This window comes from Leucopleurus acutus, assembly GCF_964270905.1.
Source record: "Leucopleurus acutus genome assembly, chromosome: 5".
NCBI lineage: Eukaryota > Metazoa > Chordata > Mammalia > Artiodactyla > Delphinidae > Leucopleurus > Leucopleurus acutus.
The window spans coordinates 55,677,275-55,701,364 of NC_139147.1; the positions used below are offsets into that span (position 1 = coordinate 55,677,275).

At 35.1% G+C, this 24,090-nt stretch overlaps 1 protein-coding gene across 2 annotated transcripts in view; it reads left to right on the plus strand.

Moving 5' to 3' along the window:
- Window positions 1-24,090, plus strand: part of DZIP3 (DAZ interacting zinc finger protein 3) — a 121,408-nt gene that overhangs the window by 47,201 nt on the left and 50,117 nt on the right. For both annotated transcript variants that reach the window (XR_014326235.1, XM_082840043.1), the window contains exons 10-17: window positions 1,321-1,422; window positions 2,991-3,083; window positions 3,867-3,919; window positions 12,189-12,265; window positions 13,927-14,544; window positions 16,414-16,446; window positions 17,521-17,690; window positions 18,469-18,513. Coding sequence is in view for 1 of the 2 variants with exons in the window: in XM_082840043.1 (XP_082696169.1) it covers window positions 1,321-1,422; window positions 2,991-3,083; window positions 3,867-3,919; window positions 12,189-12,265; window positions 13,927-14,544; window positions 16,414-16,446; window positions 17,521-17,690; window positions 18,469-18,513 (1,191 nt within the window). In the remaining variant the exon portion in view is untranslated. The remainder of the gene's footprint in view (window positions 1-1,320; window positions 1,423-2,990; window positions 3,084-3,866; window positions 3,920-12,188; window positions 12,266-13,926; window positions 14,545-16,413; window positions 16,447-17,520; window positions 17,691-18,468; window positions 18,514-24,090) is intronic.

The window sequence follows — 24,090 nt, forward strand, 5'->3', positions numbered from 1 at the left end:
TAGATAAAAGTTATTATATTATCATGCATCAAAATATTGTTTAAAAAGTACTTAGTTTAATTACAGTGATAATGCAGTTCAGAAGTTGATTGAATGTCTCAGAGGTTAGATTCACTGTGATCAGGAAATATTTAAATCCTTTGAGCCAGTAAAAGAATGAATTGGCTTTGCTAGGGTTTTTGTATATTCACAAGTTTCTGAAGTTATAATAAATATTCTTGTAATCATATAATGGAAATTATCTAAAATATTCTTTATAGTTAGAAATGTTAACAGGTTGAGAATATTAGCATTTTACTAAGGAGAAAGGTTGTTACTCCTCAAGAATTATGTTACTAAGTAAGGATCATTATTTCTTCTATGGGCCTTGGGTGGGACACACACACACACATAACCAGCCTTGATTTGAAGAAATTCAACAATCAAAGTACTTCAAGTCTAGTTCTCCCTGGATCTATCAGAATAAGACTGTGGAAAATCACAAGATAGGCTGAGATGTGATCATCAGTGTAAATCTGACTACTTCTACAAGACTGGAAATCTGAGTTGAAACGCATGATGTATAGAGCAAATGGCGTAGATGGGAAGGAGGAGAAAGCCAAGATCTATTCATTAGGGTAAGATGGGTATTGGGAAGTGTAGGCCTGGTGAAGTTCAGTGCTCAGGGCAGGTCAGGGTCAGTCCTGGTTTTGGTGACATGGTGATATGGTCCTGTGGTTTCCCAGGGAGGACTCAGGGTTCCAGTCAAATGGGTAGCATGTAGCAGCAGGAAGTCTTGGTCACAAAATTTAGATTTTTGTCATCTAAGCAGTGTACCTATTTAAAGGAAGCAGGACTGTGGTTCCCAGGGATGGCACACTAGGAAAGACAAGAAATCTATACCTTGAGATAATGCAGTAGCTCAGGAGCCATTTCTCACTAAGAGAGCAATCTAAGGTCTGGTGATTGGTGACAAAGAAGTTTTGGGGAATAATGGTATGGAATTGGGGCTGAAAGAAAAGAGAAATGTAAAAGTTGAGGTGAAGTGGGGCAGACAGCATGTTCATCTACAAAGATCACTCACCAAGTTTCTGATATTTTGTTGTATATAGCATGTGGAAAATATTACATTAACTTATTCAAATTATTGCCTATTTTTTTGTCTTTAGTGATATAAAAATGACTTGTATAGTTCTTTGATTACCAGTGATCTGTTGATAAATTTTCAATGCCATCTAAAGCTCATCTAGTTATAGAATAATTTAAAAAATGACTTAAGGTGGTATTTTCTATATCTACATGGATTATTATTTCTTAACAGCAGCTTTTATTCTTTTCCAGGGATTTTTTCAGTTAATGTGCAGTAAAAGCTGTTGTGTTTACTTCCATAAAATTTGTTGGAAAAAGTTCAAGAATTTAAAATATCCAGGTGAAAATGATCAGGTATTATATTTGTTCTTCCTTAAAAACTTTACTACAGCATATCCTCCTCTACTCTTTCCTCTATTTTCCCTCTTTCCTCTTCATTTCTTCCTGATCACATCCTTCCTCCTCTTTTTTTCTCCCTTCATTTTTTTTTTCCTATTCTCTCTGATGCTCTTCTCCTCACTATTTGTTCATCATCACCATTTATTAAATAGGTCTTTGTAGGAAATACTCTGCTAGTTGCTTTGCTTATTGATTTCTATTAATTTGTTCTCTTCCCTTTAGAGGTTTATACTCTTAAGAATAGAAATATTGTTACGTATATTCACATAAAGGACATAAATAGAATCACTTAATAAAAAGAAAGGACAACTATATAATTTTAAGGATAGTTTCTATTTTAAGGGTAGAGAACAGTGATAAATTTATAGTCTTCAGAACTATCCTTGTAGTATTGGGAATTCCCTGGCAGTCCAGTGGTTAGGGCTTGGCACTTTCACTGCCGGGGCTGGCATTAGATCCCTGGTCAGGGAACTAAGATCCCTCAAGCCATGCAGCACAGCCAAAAAAACAAACAAAACAGCAAAAAACAAGACAAAACAAAACAACCCAAAATATATTTGTATTATTTATATTTGCCTAAAGTCATATAACTAAATTGAATTCTTTGCCACTAAAATTAAAGTAGAAATCGAAAGCCCAATTCTATATTAATTAGTCTTTAATGAGGTAATGGCCATAAGTTGGGTCTATAATGTTCGGTTCTAGAGTGTTTACATTGTGCAAAAAGCAGAAAACACTTATAAAGGAATTGTGGTGGAATAGAAAGAGCACTGTATATGAAGTTGAGAGTTCCGAGTTCAAGTCCAGATTGAGCCACTTACTAGTTTTCTTTGCACTAGGCTGAAACTCATTTTTCTAAGCCATATAGTGAGGATAGTAATACCTACTTTATAAGTTTGTTATGAGGATTAACAGGTAAAAAAGATAAACTTGCATTGTACGTTGTAAAAATCATTATATAAAGCATTATTATTCACTTTTTAAGCAGTGTGTAAATACTTTTCACTTTCTTTGATTATTAGGGCAATCCATTTTGCTCAACTTTAGAAAGAGATGTAAAAGAAAACTAAGTAACTTAACCAGAGGAAATAACAAGGTCAGAATCAGAAAAAGGACTCAAATTCGTTTTCCCTGGAATCCTTATATATCTAACAGAAATTCAGTATTCCTTTTTGCACTTACTTAATTAGTATATTTTACTTGAAGTTGCTTTTATTGGAGGCAGCAAATACATTTTAGTTTGTAATATAACTATTTGAAGATTTTGAAGTAGAAATGGTGAGAGAGAAAAGTGTAGTCATAAATTTTAAATAGGAAATCCATTGGTATAAGAAATGGACTATCTTTGAACAGCTGACTCTCAAATGTTTATTCACATCTTTTTTACTGTCTAGCAACATCTGCTTCTAACTTTATTTAAATATAATCAGTCTTGCACATCAGCAGGTTTTTTCTATTTTTATTGTTTGTATTATTTTTTTCTATTGATAACTTATTGGGTTTTTTTCTATTGATAACTTTAGAGTTTTAGTGGGAAAAAATGTTTGAAGGAAGGATGTACAGGTGACATGGTAAGGATGCTGCAATGTGAGGTACCTGGAATTGTCAAAATTTTGGTGAGTATCTTTCTCTTTTTTGCTTTCCTTCACTGGAATGATGTTTTTGACTTCAAACAGATTTGGGAATTGTAGTAATAGTATTCTAGCCATATTCTCTTTGATGGGACTAAGCTCTCTAATCTTTTTATTGCATTGATTTCTCCAGAGTAGTATTTAAGTGGTACTTAAGAATAAGAAAATTTAAAAAATAAAGACACACACACATACACACACAGAAACAGGAACAGACAAAGCAGGCCATGGCTGTAGCAATGAGGAAAGTCGTTATCATGAACAAAGGATGATAATCTAATTCTGTTCCACCTATGGTTAAAAATAATTTTAGATTTTCTGAACCCTTTTTTAGTCTCTAAGCATCTTCCTATAAAAATATCTATAGAACATCTCATAGAGTTGCTGCTACATAAAATGCACTTAAATGGTATCCATTTTATTTTTTTAATTAATGAAATATCTTGTTGAATTTTCAGTTAATTAGTAAACAGACCAAAATTATAAATAGGAATATATATATTTTTTAATGTTTAGTATGGTCTTCTTGTATTTTAGATTTGACATTTAAATCCTATAGTGATATAAAGTAGAACTAGTTTTTAAGACCAACTCTAGTTTGTTATTTGATTAAGATTGTTTATAGCTTGTTTCTTCTGTTTTATTTGTTTTATATTCACTATAGCTTCGTTCTCATTGTTTTCTTTCAAATATTAAGGCTAAGAAGTAATATTAAAGGATTTTGAAAATTGAACTACTTTAGGGCTATTTTTTTTTCATCACTTGCAGTTTGAAGTTGTGAGAAAGGATGAATATATAACCATTGAAAATTTAGGAGCAAGGTAAGCTTGAAATTAAATATTCTTTTTTTTGAGCATGTATGTATTTTTCATTTGCTTCTTTCTTCTGTGTTTTCTGTTACTTTCTGGAGCTCCATTAAACTTAAAGACAGTATCAGTTGTGTGAAAAAATTGTATTTAATTGACATTTGTCTACCCCTTTGCCCCCCACTTTGTAGACTTTTAAATTCTAAAGCAGGAAAGTAGAAATGTGAATACTTTTCCCTTAAGTATGAAAAGAATTCTTTCCTGAAAACCAAACGTATTTTTCTTAAAGTTATTTAAATTAGATTGTTATGATATAAAAACTTTCTCCTAGCTTTCAAAACTCATTCAAGCCTCCAGGCTTGTCTGACAATTAGAATCATCCTGTTTCTTAGATGAGAAAGCTTTATTGCAGAGGAATATATAATATAAGTTGGGAATTCATAGAGGTGTAGACTGTTGCTATTGAAATTAGAAATTTCAATATAAAACTTATCCTAATCCATTGGTTCTCTTTTCTTCTGTTTAAAATGTCTACCATTTTTTAATCTACCAGTGTTATTACATTGATATCTAAGTTTTCCCTATGAGCTAATGAAACCCAAATCTTTATCTCTGCTGTAGATCTCACTCTTAAAAATCTAGGTCTGTCTACCTGCATGCTAAAAATTTCCATTTTTATTTTTCAAAAAGATCTATAGTTCAGTATGCCCACAACTAGACTCACAATATTTCTTCCCAGTTACAGTTGCTCTATAACTTTTTTTAGGTCCAATAAATTCAACTCCTTAAATATATTGTACATGCCTCCTTGCTTCTGTCCCTGTGCTAAAGTTATTTATTTAATTTTTTTTAACATCTTTATCGGAGCATAATTGCTTTACAGTGTTGTTAGTTGCTGCTGTATAACAAAGTGAATCAGCTATATGTATGCATATATCCCCATATCTCCTCCCTCTTTTATTTGGAATTCGGAAACAGCTTCTAAACCCGTCTTTTTGTCTCCAGTCTTACCTTTCTTCAGTCTGACTGTTCAAGTCTATTGAACAGTCTGTTCAGCCATCAAAATCACTTTTCTAAAAAAAAATGGAAATATTTCACTTCTCTGCTTGAAAATCTTTCAAGGCTTCTCATTGCTCTCAATTAAGTTCAGCCTCATTAGCTTGGCTCTTTAGTCACCTTGGTCCCTGCTGTACTCACTAGTGTCATCTCTTGTCATTCTTTTTTTTACTATATATACACCAACTATGCTGAGCTTCTTTTAGTTCTTAAGTGTGCCATCTGTTTTACCTCTAGGACTTGCCTAGAATATGCCACTCCTTTGGCTTTGCCTGGTTAAAACTTCCAGAAAGTCATTTTTACTTTGCATTAGGTGTTTCAATCACATATTCCCTTCACTTCTCCTATTAAAACATTTACTAAGTTCTGTTACACTTTCTAGGCTCTCTTCTCCATTTGACTATAGCCTCCTTGAGGGCAAGAACTTTAACTTGCTTACTGCTATATTCCCAGTACATAACCTAATGCCTGGCATATAGCTGGTACCCAATAAATACATGACAGATGTAGAGATTCTAACTTCCATTATTCTACAATGAGTATGTTACTTTTGTTTGACAGGCAATTAACTTATTTGGAGATGAAATGCGAACCTGTTTTCCTTGGATGGTGGTTCCAGTCTCAATTCAGAATTTCAGCCTTTAGCTGAGCTACTTTGAGTCTGTTCCACACATATGGTTCAGCAGTCAGTCAGAGATGTGGCCGGAAAAAATTGGGGTATCTCTTCTCTGACTTTCCTTTCTGGGATTCCCCCACACTCTTCAGCAGCTATGGTTCCATGGCTTCAATTGTCTGGTTCCTTCAGCCAAGGAGACCTTTGTTTTCTACCATGGTATACTTAGCCTCAGGCTCAAAGCTCTAAAATTGGTGAACTTAATTTCATACATTCTTCTTCTCTCCTCCCCAAGCATATACCCCCTACAGCAGAGTTGGTTTGTTTCTCTGCTCTCTGTGCCTTCAAGGAGTTGCTTTTTGTAATTTGCCTAAGTTTTATAGTTATTTTCTGTGGGAAAACCCTCTGATAATTGGACCTTATTACCAAAACTGGAAGAGCTACCTCGTGAGGTTTTGTGAATGAATGACAAAAAGGTTTGGTTGTTTTTTAACATTAAAATGCTTTATTGTTATTAAAATATGCATAAATAAAAGCTCACAAAATATAAATGCAGAGTTTAAAAACGAATTATGAAGCAGACAGTCTTGTGGCTCCACCCATATAGAATTTTGTCAGCACCCCAGAAGCACTCACTGTTCCCCTCTCCCCCAGCTCATCCGCTTCCTAGGTAACTGTCATCCTGACCTTCATAGTAATCATCTCCTTGCTTTCTTGATAAATGTACTAATTATAAATGCATTTCTAAACACTGAATTTTTTATAGGTCAGTTTTTCAGGCTATAGCTCATATACAGTAAAGTTCACTTTTTAAAAATATACATTTTAAATGATTTTATTTTTATACAGCTGAGTAACCACTACCATGGTCAAGAGTATTTCCATCATCCCAAGTTTCTCTAAAATCTCTTACATAGTCATTCCCCCCTCCAACTTCCAAACCGTGGTAACCACTGATATGATTTCTGTTCTGATTAATATTGCTTTTTTCTGACTATCGTCTAGTAGGAAAGCCTTTTGCATCTGGATTTTTTATAACTTAGCATAATGCTTTTGAAATTCATCCTTGTTATTGCATGTATCAGTAGTTCATTTTTGTTTGTTGTTGAGTAGTCTTCCTTTGTATAGATGTACCATAACTTATTTATTCATTTAACAGTTGATGACATTTGAGTTGTTTCTGGTTTTAGGCTGTTATAAATAAAGCTGCTATATATATTCATGTGTTACTCTTTGTATAGATATATGCTTTCATTTCTCTTGGATAAATTCCTAGGAGCAGGATTGCTGAGTCATATGGTATGTGTTTAATGTTATAAGAAACTGCCAAACTGTTTTCAAAGTAGCTGTACATTTTGTCATTCTCACCAGCATAAGAGAATTCTAGTTTCTCTGCATTCTCTACAGCACTTGGTATTATCAATTTTAAACATTTCAGCCATGTTAAAAGATGTGTAATGGTATCTTATTGTGGTTTTAATTTGCATTCGCTTAAATTTTTAAAACTATTTTTTAATTTTATATCCTTTGTTATTACATGATAAATCTTAGAAAAACACCTTATAAATTTCTCCAAACTTCTTGCTGAGATTTTGATTGCATTGAATTTGTAGATCAATTTGGGGATGATTTACATCTTAACAATATTGAGACTTCCCATCCGTGAAGATGGTGTATAATTAATTTCACTTAATTGAGTCTTCTTTGATGCCTCTCAGGAATGTTTTGTAGTCTTCTGTGTATATAGTCTTATTTGTACAATCTTATAAATATTTTGTTAGATTATCCATGTATATTTGACTTTTTATGTTATTGCAAATGATAATTTTAAAATTTCAATTTCTAGTTATTTGTGTTACACAGAATTGATTTGTGTCGATCTTGTATCCTGTGACTTGATAATTAATAATTTTAATATCATTTATAGATTCTTTGAGGTTTTCTACTAAAGATCATGTCATCTATACATAAAGACAACTTTATTTCTTTTTTTGCAATCTATATGCTTTTTGTTTATTTTCCCTTACTTATTGCATGGTCTAGGTCCTCTAGTACAATGTTGAATACACTTGTGAGAGCAGACATCTTTGCCTTTTCTAGATCTTAGGAGGAAGTCTTCAGTTTTTCACCATTTAGTATGCTCTTAGCTGTAGAATTTTTACAGATACCCTTTTTTAGGTTGAAGAGATTCTTTTTTCATCCTACTTCTCTGAAAATTTTTATCATGAATGGATAGTGAACTAATGCTTTTCTGCATGCATTGAGATGATCATATGGTTTTCTTCTTCTTTAATCTGTTAATATGTGAATTACATCAATTTATTTTCAAATGTTGAATCAACTTTGCTTTCCAAGAATAAATAGCAACTGGTCATAATCTATTTATTTTTTCATATTGCTTCTGGTCTTTTAATTTCTAGCTTTATTGAGCTATAACTAGCATATAACATTGTGTAGGTTTAAGGTGTACAACATGATGATTTTATATATATGTATATATGAAACAGTTACCACCATAAGTTTAGTTAACACATCCATCACCTCACATAGATTTTTTGTGTGATGGGAACTTTTTTTTTTTGTGGTACTTGGGCCTCTCACTGTTGTGGCCTCTCCCGTTGTGGAGCACAGGCTCCAGACACGCAGGCTCAGCGGCCATGGCTCACAGGCCCAGCCGCTCCACGGCATGTGGGATCTTCCCGGACCGGGGCACGAACCCGTGTCCCCTGAATTGGCAGGTGGACTCTCTACCACTGCACCACCAGGGAAGCCCCAATGGGAACTTTTAAGATCTACTTTCTTAACAACTTACAAGTATACAATGTAGCATTATTAACTGTAGTCACATGCTGTACTGTGGACTTCTGGTTTGTACCTTTTGACCCCTTTACCCATTTCCCACACCCCACCCCCACCCCTGACAACCACCAGTCTACTCTGTTTCTGAGTTCAGGGTTTTTTAGCTCTCACATATAAATGAGATCATACAGTATTTGTCTTTCTCTGTTTGGCTTATTTCACTTAGCATAATGCCTTCCAAGTTCATCCATGTTATCACATATGGTAGGATTTCCTTTTCATGGCTGAATAGTATTCCATGGTATATATATATATGCCACATTTTCTTTATCAATTCATCCATTAACAGACACTTAAGTCGTTTTCCATGTTTTGGCTATTGTAAATAATGCTTCAGTGAACATGGGGGTGTACGTATCTCTTTGAGACAGAGATCGTATTTCCTTTGGACATATAATATATACCCAGAAGTGGGATTGCTGGATCATTTCTATTTTTAATTTTTTGAGGAACTTCTATACTGTTTCCCCTAGTGGCTCTATCGACAGGTGTGAGGTAATATCTCATTGTAGTTTTGATTTGCACTTTTCTGATGATTGGTGATGTTGAGCATCTTTTCCTGTACATGTTGGCCATTTTATATCTTCTTTGGAAAAATGTTTATTCAGGTTCTTTGCCTTTTTTAATTGGATTATTTATTTATTTGCTGTTGAATTGTATGGCTTACTTATATATTTTAGATATTAACCCCTAATCAGATGTATGATTTGCAGATATTTTCTCCTGTTCTGTAGGTTGCCTTTTCATTTTGTTGACTGTTTCTTTCACTGTGCAGAAGCTTTTTAGTTTGATGTAGTCCCACTTATTTATTTTTGCATGTGCTTTTGATATCAAATTTAAAAAATTGCCAAGACTGATTTCAAGGCAATGTTGCTTTTCTCTCTACTTTCAAACATCTCTCTTTGTCTTTTACTTTTGTCAGTTTAATTATAATGCATTTCAATGTAGTCTTTTTCAGGCTCAACCCATTTGTGGTCCTTTGAGCCTTGTGAATCTGGATGTCCATTTCTCACCTTAAGTTTGGGAAAAGGACATTATTTCTTTAAATACTCTTTCCATCCCTTTCTCTTTCCCTTCTCCTTCTGGGATTACCATACTAGTATATTGTTTCTCTTACTGTTGTCCCATACATCCCGTAATCTTTCTTTACTCGTTTCATTCTTTGTTCTTTTTCCACCTCTGATTGGGTAATTTCAAATTATCTGTCTTTGAGTTCACTGATTCTTTCTTTTGCTTGATCAAGTCTGTTGTTGAAGCTCTCTATTGTATTTTTCAGTTCAGTCAGTGTATTCTTCAACTTTAGGACTTCTGAGTTTTTTTTTTCTTTATGGTTTCTATTTCTTTGTTGACCTTTTAATTTTGTTCATGCATTGTCTTCCTAATTTCAGTTAGTTGTTTGTGTGTTCTTGTAGTTCACTGAACTTCTTTAATAGGATTATTCTGAATTCTTTGCACTGTCTATAGATCTCCATTTCTTTAGGGTCACTTATTGGAAGTTTATTAGTTTCTTGTGGTGGCATCATATTACCTGATTCTTCATGATCTTTGTATACTTGCATTGGTATCTGCACACTGGAGTACATGGTCTCCACTTGCAGAGTTTACAGGTTTGTTTTGGTAGGGAAGGACCTTCACCAATCAGCTGGTAGCATCTACAGGTAAATAGAACTTCCCATAGGGTTTTCTACTTCTGTGAAGCTACAGTCTGTGCTCTGAGGTTGGGGGTGGGGTGCTGTTGGGTGGGGCTGGTGGCTGGGTTCCATGTTCAAGTGGGGTTGCTAGGTGGGCTCTCAGGTCAAGTTGGGCTGATGGCTATGTTGTGATCAGGTGGCATTACTAGCTGTGTTCTGTAATCACCTCTGGTTGGGCACATTCACAGTCTTTGCCCTGACTGGGTGTTGTCACCGGATGGATTCTGTGATTGGGCAGGGTTGCAGACCATGCTCTGCAATTGTTCCTGGTCAGGTGGGGCTTCAAGGTGTGCTTCCTGAGCAGATGGAAACAGTGGCTGGATTCTACATTCAGGTGGGGCCACAGGCCAGGCTTCATGGTCAGATGAGATGTTAAGCTGTACTTTGCAATCAGGCAGGGCCACAGGCTGTGCCCCAAAGTTGGGCAGGACCACAGGCTGGACTTTACAATCAGATAGGTTGTTCATTGTGCTCTGCTCTTGGGTGAGGTATGGCCTTCAGCTGTACCCCACATTTTGGTGGGGCATAAAATGTCAGGGTTGCTGTCTGGATTCCTTGGCATAATGGGACCAGAGGCTGTCCTCTGATGTTGGGCAGGTTACTGGCTGGGCTCCCTGCTTGAGTGATTACATAGGTAGCATTCAGCAGGGCTGTACCTGGGCTCTGCTGCTGCATTAGGTGTTAGGCTGGGTTCTGCAATTGGAAAGTACCTTAGGTTGGGCTCTGAGGCTACTCAGGGTCACTGTTCTGGCTTCCTGATTATCCAGGGCCAGAGACTATGCTCAATAGTTAGGTATGGCAACTGGCTTGACTCCCTGCCCAGGCGGGCTGTAGGATGTGCTTCGTGGTTGCTAGGTATATGTGGGCATGCTTCCCAGAGGGGTGAGAGCTCAACATTTGCTCCCTTGTCTGAGTGGGCCATAGTATGTGCTCTGTACCGACTGGCCATCTATAGCCATATTTCCCAGAGAAGTGGGACTGGAGACTGTGCTTAAGAGTTAGAGGGCTTCCCTGGTGGCGCAGTGGTTGAGAGTCCGCCTGCCGATACAGGGGACATGGGTTTGTGCCCCGGTCCGGGAAGATCCCACATGCCGCAGAGTGGCTGGGCCCGTGAGCCATGGCCGCGTAGCCTGTGCGTCCAGAGCCTGTGCTCCGCAACGGGGGAGAGGCCACAACGGTGAGAGGCCCGCATACCACAAAAAAAAAAAAGAGTTAGGCAGAAGTGCGAAAATTTTCTCCTTTGCCATGCAAGCTGTAGGATGTGCTCCATGATTGGTATGGCTGAACTGTTTCCCGCAGTGCTTTTATCAATTTACACTCCCACTTTCAGTGTAGGAGAATTCCTTTTACTCAGTATCTTTGCCAGTACTTTATATTGTTAGAGTTTAAAGTGTTTTCAATGTAGTAGCTGATTAGCAGTGTTATGCTGGTGCTGGACATAAAATCAGTTAACAACAACCACCACCAAACCAACATCTCTGTCCCTTTTTTTTTTTTTTTGTATTGTTTTCTGTGGGAGAGTTCATTTCAAAGCCAAGCCACAAGTTTTTTCATCTGTTTCATAGCAGCATTTACTTAGTGTTTAGTCTATTTAATGAATTTTGCTACTTTTTCCCTCAATTTTTTTCTAATTATTTGTATTGATGCTATGCCAGTTTCTTTCTTTCTCTTTTAATCACTAATCATTAAATGAGTTGAGTTTTCTTGGAATAGTTATTGGTAAGAAGATACTGTGGTGGAGGAGGGTCTGGGAGGAGTTCCAGATTTGCTGCCTTTTTACAGTGCAATGATTACTTTTTTCCTACTACCAAATAGTCTTCTTGCAAATAAGCTAGTCATGTGATTCTTTTTGTATGAAATCTAGCAATTCTACTTGCCTCCGAATTCTAATGAAAGTGGCAATGTAGGGTTGTTACTGTTGGTGTTTTTTATTTTTTCATTTATTTTTCTCCTTTGCTTTTAAGTTATTTCCAGAAGGAAGAGAAGAAATTGCTCACTGACTTAGCCATGCTGATACTAGAAATCTTGACTGACTTTTTTAACCTAATTTTTTTTCCATTTGCAGTTATAAAAAGTTGATGTCTCTGAAAATAGATGATAGCGATATAAGACCGAAGATCAGTTTAAAATTTGGTACAAAAGGTATATTTTACTTTCATATGTCTCCTGTTGAAAACTGTTAAAAATTTTGACTTGCTCTGTAAAGTATCATGCCATTAACAACTGTGTGTTTCTTTGAGTTTGTCATTCGCTGGGCTTGGGTTTACACTAACAAACATCACTTGGTGTAGGCTGGAATTCATGGACAGAAAGATTAGCAGGTGTATGGGTATCACATTACCTTGCATCTATAGAGAAGTTTGCTGGGTTTGGTGCATAGCTGTGACTACACAGATTGAGCTTCAGCTGATGTTCCCTACCAACTCCTCACTTGTTGCATTCCCTGTTAAAAGGGTGAAATGGAAAGAATGAACATTTGGGGCTCAAGGCCAAGTAGTCTAAACTTAGGTGCCAGCTCTTTAGGAGTGTGCTAGGAAATGCCAGCTGCTCAGCACTTGCAGAGCTTAAGGGCTCCTGGACCCATGGAAGAGTAGTCTGGTGGCATTCCTTCTTGCTAGGGAGAATGGATGTCCCTGATCCTAGCCAGCTTCTTATTTGGCAGCCCAGAGAAAGCTCCTTGAGTCATTTGCTTTGTAACCTTGTTTGCCTCCACAGTTTATGTCAAGTATATCAAACAAGAATATTACTTTAAAAATCTTTTGAAACACAGAATCATGAAGGATAAAATAATAAAGTTGTGCTTTATAATAAACACATATTTTATTAGTTTTAAAAATATACCATCATATACCAAATTCTTATTACTTTCTAATTCACCTCAGTCTACTTTCCTCTTTGGGAAGTGCTACTAAACCAGAAAAATATCAAATAGTTCCGTCTCATGCCTTATTCCATTTCATTGATGAAATACCTACTTAATCATTAATTTATTTTTTGAAAGGATAAGAAAAAGAGGTTCATAAGATCAGTGTGTCTCAAACTTTAATATATATTTGAATCATCTGTGATTTTGTTAAAATGTCGGTGCCAATTCAGTATCTCTGGGGTGAGACCTGAGATTCTGTATTTCTAGCAGGCTCCCATGTGGCTGCTGCTGCTGCTGGCCAGTGGACTGTACTTTGAGAAGCAAGGCATTAAATCACTATGTTTCTTGCTATAGTTCTGTATTGTCTAATACAGTAGTCACTAGCCATATGTGGCTGTTTAAATTTAAACTCATTAAAATTAGATAAAGTTTCAAACTCAGTTCCTTTGTCAGACAAGCAGCATTTCCACTGTTCAGTGGCCAGTGGACAGTGAAAATCTAAAATATTTTCATCACAGAAAGTTTTACTGGACAATGCTGATTAAGATAAAATATAATTGCCTAAGTAAAGTATAACTAAACACTGGCAGTTACCATTCTTGACAGTCTTCAGAATTTTCAAAGGCTTAATACTTTTATGCCATTTGGTGGCCAAAGCTCATTTATTTGAACAAAACCCTGGATGGTTGAAAGCCTTCTATAGTGATTAGTTTTTGTGATTACTTTTGCTTGGAACATACTGTTTTTGTTTTGACTTTTTGACAGCTAGACAGATAGCAGCATGCCTATTGAGCATTGGCTGTGACAAAGCACTGTACTGTACTTCATTCTTCTGGAATAGTGCCTGTCCTACAGGAGCTTAGGATGTAATGCAAGAAATCACATAGAAAAAGAGCATTAATGTGGAATCTTTTGACTTCTCAAAATTCATTTTCAGATGAAATGCCTATCTTCAAACTTGATTATAATTATTTCTATCATCTGCTTCATATAATTATTGTTTCTGGTACTGACATTGTTCGGCAAATATTTGATGAGGCTATGCCACCCCCTCTTTTGAAAAAAGAGCTTCTTATACACAAGAATGTATTGGAACCCTACTACAACCATCTTTGGACCAATCACCCTTTGGGTGGAGCATGGCATCTGCTTTATCCCCCAAACAAGGAGCTGCCACAGTCCAAACAGTTTGACTTATACCTCCTATTAGCTCTCATAAAACATTTGAATGTGTTCCCTGCACCCAAAAAAGGCTGGAATATGGAACCACCATCTTCTGATCTCTCTAAGTCTGCAGACATCCTGAGGCTGTGCAAATACAGGGATATCCTCCTTAGTGAGATTTTGATGAATGGTCTCACTGAGTCACAATTCAATTCAATTTGGAAAAAAGTTTCAGATATTCTTCTGCGCCTCGGGATGAAGCAAGAAGATATTGACAAAGTGAAGGAGAATCCCATTGAGAATATCTCCCTTGATTACCATCAGCTGTCCATCTACCTAGGCATACCAGTACCAGAAATCATTCAGAGGATGTTATCCTGCTATCAACAAGGTACAAAATAATTATTTACTTAAGCCAGTAAACCTTCACTGAGTGTCTGCTATGTGCCAGGTACAGTGCTAATGGTAGGAGATTCAGTGAGCTCACATTCTTGAGAGAATATCCTCATCAAGAAGCCAATAGAAATTACAGTGCTAGAGATGTTTCCAGAATACCATGGGAAATTCTAGCCTAAGAGAATCCAAAAAGACTTTCTGGAGATAGAATATCTAAGGAGTTGTTAAATGACATGTAAAAGTTAGCCAAGTGAAGAAGATGGAGAAGGATGTTTCAGAAGGAAACAAGAGCAAAGGTATAGAAACATAAAAATATATTATAGTACAAGGAACTAAAAAGTTTGGCAATACTGAGATTAAAGTAGGGGAGAGTTCATAGAATACATTCAAGAGGATTTCTCTTGCCATGTTGAGGAATTTGTGTTTTCAAAAAGGAATTGTTGAATATTTTTAAGTAGAGGAGTTTTATCACTTCTACAAAATTAAGGATGACTAAAACCATGAAATACAGGTACTGAGTATTTCAAGAATGCCCTTTTAGACACCATGAGTGTATGTTTCTCCTTTCTATCAGAACCTTGACTTTTGTTTAAAAGTTTGGTCATAGGTAATTTTAAAAATCAGATAACATTTATGCAAGGTCTAAGGTTGTCTAAGGTTGGCGGTGTCCATTCCCAAACATTATTTGTTGTTATGGGGAAGACTTCAGACCTCCTCCCCACATTCCAGGATAACTTCTCAGCTGTCATGGTGGAAAGTGGAGTTGAAGCCATGTCAGCATCACTGAAACCCTTGCTGTGTTATTCTAGGTGAATTTTCCTGGTCCCAAATTATTAGTCATACTACCTGGTGAGCAACTGATGATCACAGTGATGCTATTTAAATGTATAACTTTCCAAGCTTCTAGTAATTGTTGACCTGGTCCAGATTTTCTTCAGCTATAATTGCTAGGCCCCAATCCCACTCCTTTTGCTAAGGCTCTGGGATTCCATTGTGTTTTCCTACTTAACCTTTAAGAAAGCTTTCTTTGAACATAAAAGAAGAGAATGCTGAGTTTGATGCTATAAGAAAGTCAGGCAAGCACCCTTGACTTGTAAATTGGCTTATAAATTAGAGACTTTTCTTTTTTACATTTACTCTATTAAGATTTTGAATGACAAAAACTTATGAGAATAAAAATATTTGGGAAAGTGACTTGAGCAATAAATTCAAGGTATTTCAAACAGTTTTCACTCTGAAAGTCTGACGAGCTTATTGCTCAAGTTCCTTTAATAGAGGCTTTCCTAGTATCTTATGTGTCTTCCCTAGTAGTTATTACAGTTTGGTTTTCATTTGTGTATCTGATTATTTGATTAATATCCATTGTCCCCACTAAATCTCTATGATGGTTATCTTTTTTCTCACCATTCAAACTCTAGAGCCTAACACAGCCTGATATATCATAGGTGCTTAATAAATATTAATGGGCAAGGAGAGAGAATGCTCATCAGGATTTTGCTAAAAAAAAGGCTCAAACTTTCAATGGAGGTTTGCTTCATAATTGACAATTACTTCATGAACTTAGACTGTAAACTGTAAAAATTTGCTTCTTGATTTAAAGTGCTTGTGTTCTAGGCATTATCTATTATGAACTATCTTTTTTTTTAAACCTTTCTTTCTCTAAACATGGGTTTATAACCTTTATGTTATAATCTAATTAAGCCTTGTTTAAACTAGATTCATGAGTGAAGCTGGTTATTTTTAGTTATAATATTTATTGGTGCAATGTAAAAAATCTTCTGATTTTTCTTAGTCTCAGTCTGATATTTGTTAGTTACATTACATTTGCAATTATATATCTAATTTTTTTCTTTATGTATCATAGGAATTGCTCTACAGTCAATAACGGGCAGTCAACGTAAGTATGTTTAAAAACCAAATGCCTAAGTGACCTTTCAACCCAGGGTAGCTAAGGGGCACCTATAGATTTTTACTTGGTCAGATAAACTGTATGATAAACTGTAATTGTTTGTTATAAGATCAGAAAATTTTATGGTCAGATTACTACTGGTCAGCTGAATCTAGTATGAGCCTTTATTCTGCCTTTGTCTTAGTGCACATGCCCTAGGGTTTACCCTAACAGAGTATTTTAACTTTTGACACACAGGGCACTTCAACAGGCAAAAATGCCTACCTGCTTGCTCTACCTGCTCATATATGCTACTGTTTAGCTTATGTAACTTTTATCTGGTTAACTATCCATTGTTAAGCTATATACTTTTCTGCCAGGTGGTAAGTTGCTAATTTTTTAATTTCCATTTATGTACTGTTGGGTTTTTTAAAATGGAATTCAAATTTTGCAATTAAAATTATACTTAAGAAAGTAACACCATGGGTTTTGTTTGGAGTAAAATTATACTTAAGAAAGTAACACAATGGGTTTTGTTTGGACCATCTGTGACCAGTCACATGAAGTCCACAAGTTTAGGTATTGAATCTCTAGAGCAGTGTCAAGGATCATGGTATCAAGGAAGTCACATAATTGGGGACTGATACCCTTTAATAACCTTTGATTATAAAAAAGAAGAAAAAAGGGAAAAAAAACATCTAGCTTTTCCTTCTCTTTATGTTTCAGACTTATGCCCTAAAATAATACTAGTTGCAATATTTAATAAGGTCAATGTCAGGATACTCAAAAACTTAGTATTTAGAATTGACTTAAGTTCTACATTATCTGTATCTATAGTCTGCTTAAGATAACAGTCAAGTATCTCAGCATTTGAGTTTATATTGATTGGTTTCAGGCTAGTATATGTACCTGTTATTTGGTCATTGATAAATGGGCATTTTATTTTCATTTAGTATTTGAACAGAGTAAGATGTCTTCTATTTCTGGGGTGGTGTTATGGGGGTAGTAAATATATTCAAAATAGTGATAAGAGGCTAAAATTATATGCATCCAGACTTTGAGTGTTTTGGTTTTAATATTTAGGTATTGAAATAGAAGAGTTACAAAATGAAGAAGAAGAACTAAGTCCACCTCTTATGGAGTACAATATAAATGTGAAATCAATCCCTGAAATACAGTTAGCAGAAATGAATAAAGATGGGGCATCGATACCCAGTGAATCTTCAACAGAATCTATTAAAGATCTCCAGGAAGTATAACTGCTCATTAATATTTGAATTAGAAGAACTTAAGGCTTTTAGCTTGTTGCATGTGCTATTCTTAAAGCCTCCCAGACAATCTTAGTTTATATTTATCAAAGTGTTTACACAGAGCTTGAATTGGAATGGTTCTTTTCCCAATACTTTCTTCCATAATCTTTCCTGCCTTAGCCATATATTTTGGCAGCATTTATTGAACACTTATTATGTGCCTGGCACATGTTTCTTCATCCTGAGTGGTAGAATGGATGTGGGAGGTTAACAGAAAGTAGAAGAAAGCATAGTGGGGAATAGAAGGAGAGAGAAAGGAAGAGAAAACAGGGATATTTCAATGCTATTTACACAGAGGTAGAATTAAAACCATCCAGGATGTGTTTCTTTACAGATAAGTGGTAACAGATATTATGTAGTCACTAAATTCTTCGTAGGCTTAATTTTTCATCTAATGGACCTGAATATGTTGATGTTTTTTAAGGTGCCTTCCTCCTCTGTTACTCATGCATGCACGTGTGCAAGTGAGGACCTCTGAGCTCTTTTCAGTAGCCTGCTTATTGACATTATATGTTGTTCCTTTATACATCAGTGATTTCTCAAGCAGAAAACTGAGATTAAAATTAAGATGAAAATAATTTTCCATAGAATCTAGAAGGAAAGTATGATCTATATTAGAAGATAAAAGATCCCAGTGGTTAGAGGAAATACATTTTGTAAAGTAATCCATTGTGCAGTTTGAATTGCATATTAAATAAATGATTTATTTCTTATCTATCAGGTTAAGAGTAAACCAAAGAAAAAGAAAAAGACCAAGAATAAAAAGGTAAGAGGCTATATTAGTGTTATAATAGAGGAATGTCTGATTATGAACACTTAGGTTTAATACATTGTTTTACTATTAGTTAGAACTTAAAATTAGTCCAAGTAGACATGTAGCACAAATGACTTATAAATGTTCATAGCTTATTGAATATATGATTATAGAGAAGTCTATGTATGTTAGATTCTGAAAATGATTTAAACTTACAGTATGCCCTACTTTACTTCCTTAAATCATAATATATACATTTAAATATATAAGTAAAGAAACTGAATTAGTCACTTGGAAATTTCACTAATTTCTGTGTACGACTCTCATTTTAAAAAAATGCCTACTCTTTTTTTTTTTTTTACATCTTTATTGTTGCTTTACAATGGTGTGTTAGTTTCTGCTTTATAACAAAGTGAATCAGTTATACATATATTCCCATATCTCTTCCCTCTTGCGTCTCCCTCCCTCCCACTCTCCCTATTCCACCCCTCTAGGTGGTCACAAAGCGCCGAGCTGATCTCCCTGTGCTATGCGGCTGCTTCCCACTAGCTATCTATTTTACGTTTGGTAGTGTATATATGTCCATGCCACTCTCTCACTTTGTCACAGCTTACCCTTCCCCCTCCCCATATCCTCAAGTCCATTCTCTAGTAGGTCTGTGTCTTTAGGTAGGTTCTTTATGTAGGTTCTTCATGACATTTTTTTCCCTTAAATTCCATATATATGTGTTAGCATACGGTATTTGTCTTTGTCTTTCTGACTTACTTCACTCTGTATGACAGACTGTAGGTCCATCCACCTCATTACAACTAGCTCAATTTCGTTTCTTTTTATGGCTGAGTAATATTCCATTGTATATATGTGCCACATCTTCTTTATCCATTCATCTGATGATGGACACTTAGGTTGCCTACTCTGTTTTAAACACAGCTTCTTTTCATATTTCTACAGATAAGTTCAGAAGCATTTTTCAAAACCTAAGAAATCTTGATTTTCTCCTTTGTGTCTAAGACTCTTCCAACAATGCAGTAATGTACAAAAATGATACAAATCCAAGAAGCTTCTTTATGCCTCTTCCTGTTATTTGAGAGTTGTAAAATGAACAAGTTATGATCTGTAGCGCAGTTTTAGCAAGAAGTCTCTTAATAGCTTGAAAAATTACAAGAGAAAGTCAAGAGTATTTTTTTATTGGCTTAATTCTTTAAAGTTAAGACTTTATTATTTTAGAGCAGTTTTTTTGGTTTAGAGCAAAATTATGGGGAAGATACAGAGATTTCCCATATACCTCCTGCCCCCACACATGCACAGCCTCTTCAATCAACATTCCCCAGCAGAGTGGTACATTTGTTACAATTGAGGGACCTAAATTGATATATCATAATTATCCAAAGTCCATATTTTACATTTTGGTTCACTCTTGTTGTACATTCCTATGGATTTGGACTCAAGATAATTTTTTTATTAAGCATATAGCTAACCGCTATGCTATGTAAACTTTACTGTGAAAAATGTTATTTTCTGGCTTGAAAAATATATTTAAAGTCTAGATTATATTATAAACTGAGAATATTTGCCCAACTACAATCTGATAAGTTCATGTTATTAGTCATTTAGAAGTATACACAAACTTTAGTCATAAATGAAATTTTACACAAATGAAAGTAAATTTACAAAATACTTACTGAGGTACAGAACAAAATAAAGATTATTTTATACTCTGATCAGTAAAATATCAATATAATTTTCAAATTTATCAAAAGTTATTTTGAAAATTAATTTTTTAAAATAAATTTTGTTTTTAAAAGACATGAGTACAAATATTTTTTCTTACTTTTAGACCATTCATATATAATAAAATGCAACCTGATTCATTAGTTTAGCTGCTATTTTTTATTTTTGCCAAAGCATTGGTAAGTCCCAGGTCTAATACTACATAAGGCTGACCAAGTAAATCTACAGCTATTAGACCACAAATCTAAGCTCCAGGTGTTACAGTGTGTCTCTTCCTTACTTCCAAAAGATTAAAATATGTTAATACTTGGATTCTCAATTTTAGCTAAATGGAAAGCCCCACTTCTATGTCAAATTGAAATTAAATAGGGAATAAACATAAGCAGAAATAATGTAAATGCTACTTAAAATTTATACACTAGTAATATTAAAAATTTCTTATTAAAGTCAGCAGCTATCTAGGAATTTTTTTGTTTTCTTTAAACATCCTAAGTTTACTTCCAATTTATTTTATTAAAAAAATTGAGATACTTTGAAAACAAACTAATTTTATCAAGATAAAATTTCAGCATCAGAAGAGAGATCTTGTATCTTATATCTTTTATCGACATTTGAAGTATAAACCTAAAAAATGCTTAAAATTTTTCATATGACTATTTCATATACAATAGTCCTCCTAGTCATATACTCAATTACTGTTATAGAAGCAAATAATTGTCTAGTATAATGTAAGCAACCAATTATAAAAAGCTGAGTCAATCAAATTCTCTTATCAAGAGTTCTCCTCACGAAAACTTCTAGCATATAGAAGTTTGTGTTATACAGAGTGACTATAAAGTCCTTATGTGTGAAATTATGTCCTCTCTTAATTATTTGATTTTCAGCATGTCTACCTAATAATAGTTGAGGTCCTAAAAACACCTATCAGGGATTCTCTGGATGAAGATGACGAAAAAGTAAAATTTGTGTAGCAAATAGAGGGGACAATAAGATAATTTCTGCCTCTTCTAACTAGTATGTATAGAGGTGTAAATAACTCTTTTGAGAGTTCATTAGTTCTTTCTTCCCAATTCCATTCCCTACTCAGAGGGACTGAGGGTTAGGAATAGAAAAGGAAGGTAAAGCAGATAGCAGAAGTATAGAATGCTTTGAGATTGAAGCCTTGGGGAAAAAAGAAATATGGCAGGAAATAAATCAGGCTTTTCAAAGTGGATGTCACCTCTAAAGGGAAGTTGCTGAGATGCATGTAAGACAGGCATGAAGTTGTCCTGGAAAGAGCTTAAAAGGAGTTTTAGAAATACAGGTATCTCACGCTTTTCAAAATTCACTTTACGCCACTTCGTTTTTTATGGAAGACCTGCATTAGTATCTGTTTGTGCTAACCAAAAGAAATCTGAAGAGGATTTTTGCTTATACAAAAAAAAGGTACAGACTAACCTCATTTTATTGCACTTTGCTTTATTGCACTTTGCAGATACTGTATTTTTTACAAATCGAAGGTTTGTGGCAACCCTGCATCAAGCAAGTCTATTGGCACCATTTTCCCAACAGCATTGACTCACTTTGTGTTTCTGTGTCACATTTTGGTAATTCTCACATTTCAAACTTTTTCATTATTATTATTTTATTATGGTGATCTGTGATCAGTGATCTTTTTTTTAGGTATAGTTGATTTACAATATTATATTAGTTTTGAGTATACAACAGTGATTCAAAATTTTTATTGATTATACTCCATTCAAAGTTATTATAAAATATTGGCTATATTCCCTGTGCTGTACAATATATCCTTTTAGTTTATTTATTTTATACATAGTAGTTTGTACATCTTAATCCTCTACCCCTATAATGTCCCTCCCCACTTCCCTCTCCCCATTGGTAACCACTAGTTTGTCTTCTATATCTTTGAGTCTGTTTCTGTTTTGTTATATTTATTCATTTGTTTTATTTTTTAGATTCCAAATATAAGTGATACCATATAGCATTTGTCTTTCTGTGTCTGACTTATTTCACTAATCATAATACTCTCTAGGTCCATCCATGTTGTTGCAAATGGTAAAATTTCATTCTTTTTTATGGCTGAGTAGTATTCCATTGTGTATATATACCATATTTTCTTTACCCATTCATCTGTTGATGGACACTTAGGTTGCTTCCATATCTTGGCTAGCATAAATAATGCTTATGAACATTGTGGTGCATGTATCTTTTCAAATTAGTGTTTTTATTTTCTTTGCCTGTACACTCAGGAGTGGAATTGCTGGATCATGTGGTAGTTGTATTTTTGGTTTCTTGAGGAACCTCTGTACTGTTTTCCATAGTGGCTGCACCAATTTCCATTCCTACCAAAGGTGTACAGTGTTCCTTTTCTCCACATCCTTGCCGACATTTGTTAATTGTGGTCTTTTTGATTATAGCCATTTTGACACATGTGAGGTGATATCTCATTGTGGTTTTTTTTTTGCGGTACACGGGCCTCTCACTGTTGTGGCCTCTCCCATTGCGGAGCACAGGCTCCGGACGCACAGGCTCAGCGGCCATGGCTCACGGGCCCAGCCGCTCCACGGCATATGGGATCTTCCCAGACCGGGGCACAAACCCGTGTCCCCTGCATCAGCAGGCAGACTCTCAACCACTGCACCACCAGCGAAGCCCCTCATTGTGGTTTTGATTTGCATTTCTCTGATGATTTGCAATGTTGAGCATCTTTTCATGTGCCTGTTGGCCATCTGTATGTCTTCTGAAGAAAAATGTCTATTCAGGTCTTCTGTTCATTATTTAATCAGGTTGTTTTTGTTTTTTTTTTTTTTAATATTGAGTTGTATGAACTGTCTGTTTTGGATATTAAACCAGTTTTGGTCATATCATTTGCAAATATTTTCTCCCATTCAGTAGGTTTCTTTTCATTTTGTTGATGGTTTCCTTTGCTGTGCAAAAGCTTTTAAATTTAATTAGGTCCCATTTGTTAATTTTTGCTTTTCTTCCCTTTGCCTTAGGAGACAGATCCAAAAAATATATTGCTACAATTTTTGTCAAAGAGTGCTCTGCCTATGTGTTTTTCTAGGGGTTTTATAGTTTCTGGTCCTAAATTTAAGTCTTTAATCCATTTTGAGTTTATTTTTGTATATGGCATGAGAAAATGTTCTAATTTCAGTCTTTTACATGTAGCTGTTCAGCTGTTCCAGCACTACTTATTGAAGAGAATGTCTTTTCCCCATTGCATATTCTTGCCTCCTTTGTCATAGATTACTTGACCATAAGTGTGTGGGTTTATTCCTGGGTGGCTCTCTATTCTATTCCTTTGATCCATGTGTCTGTTTCTTTGCCAGTACGATACTGTTTTGATTACTGTAGCTTTGTAGTACAGTCTGAAGTCAGGGAGCATGATACCTCCAGCAATGTTTTTCTTTCTCAGGATTGCTTTGGCTATTCAGGGTCTTTGAATTTTCATACAAATTTTAGAATTATTTGTTTTAGTTCTGTGAAAAATGCCATTGGTATTTTGATAGGGATTGCATTGAACCTGTGAATTGCTTTGGGTAGTATAGTCATTTTAACAATATTAATTCTTCCAATCTGTGAACATGGTATATCTACCCATCACTTTGTGTTATCTTCAATTTCTTTCATCAGTATCTTTAGTTTTCCAAGTACAGGCCTTTTACCTCCACGTATTTATTCCTAGGTGTTTCATTCTTTTTGATGCAATGGTAAATGGGATTGTTTTCTCAATTTCTCTCTCTGATATTTCTTTGTTAGTGTAGAGAAATGCAACAGATTTCTGTATATTAATTCTGTATCCTGTGACTTTACTGAATTCATTGATGAGCTCTAGTAGTTTTCTAGTGGTGTTTTTAG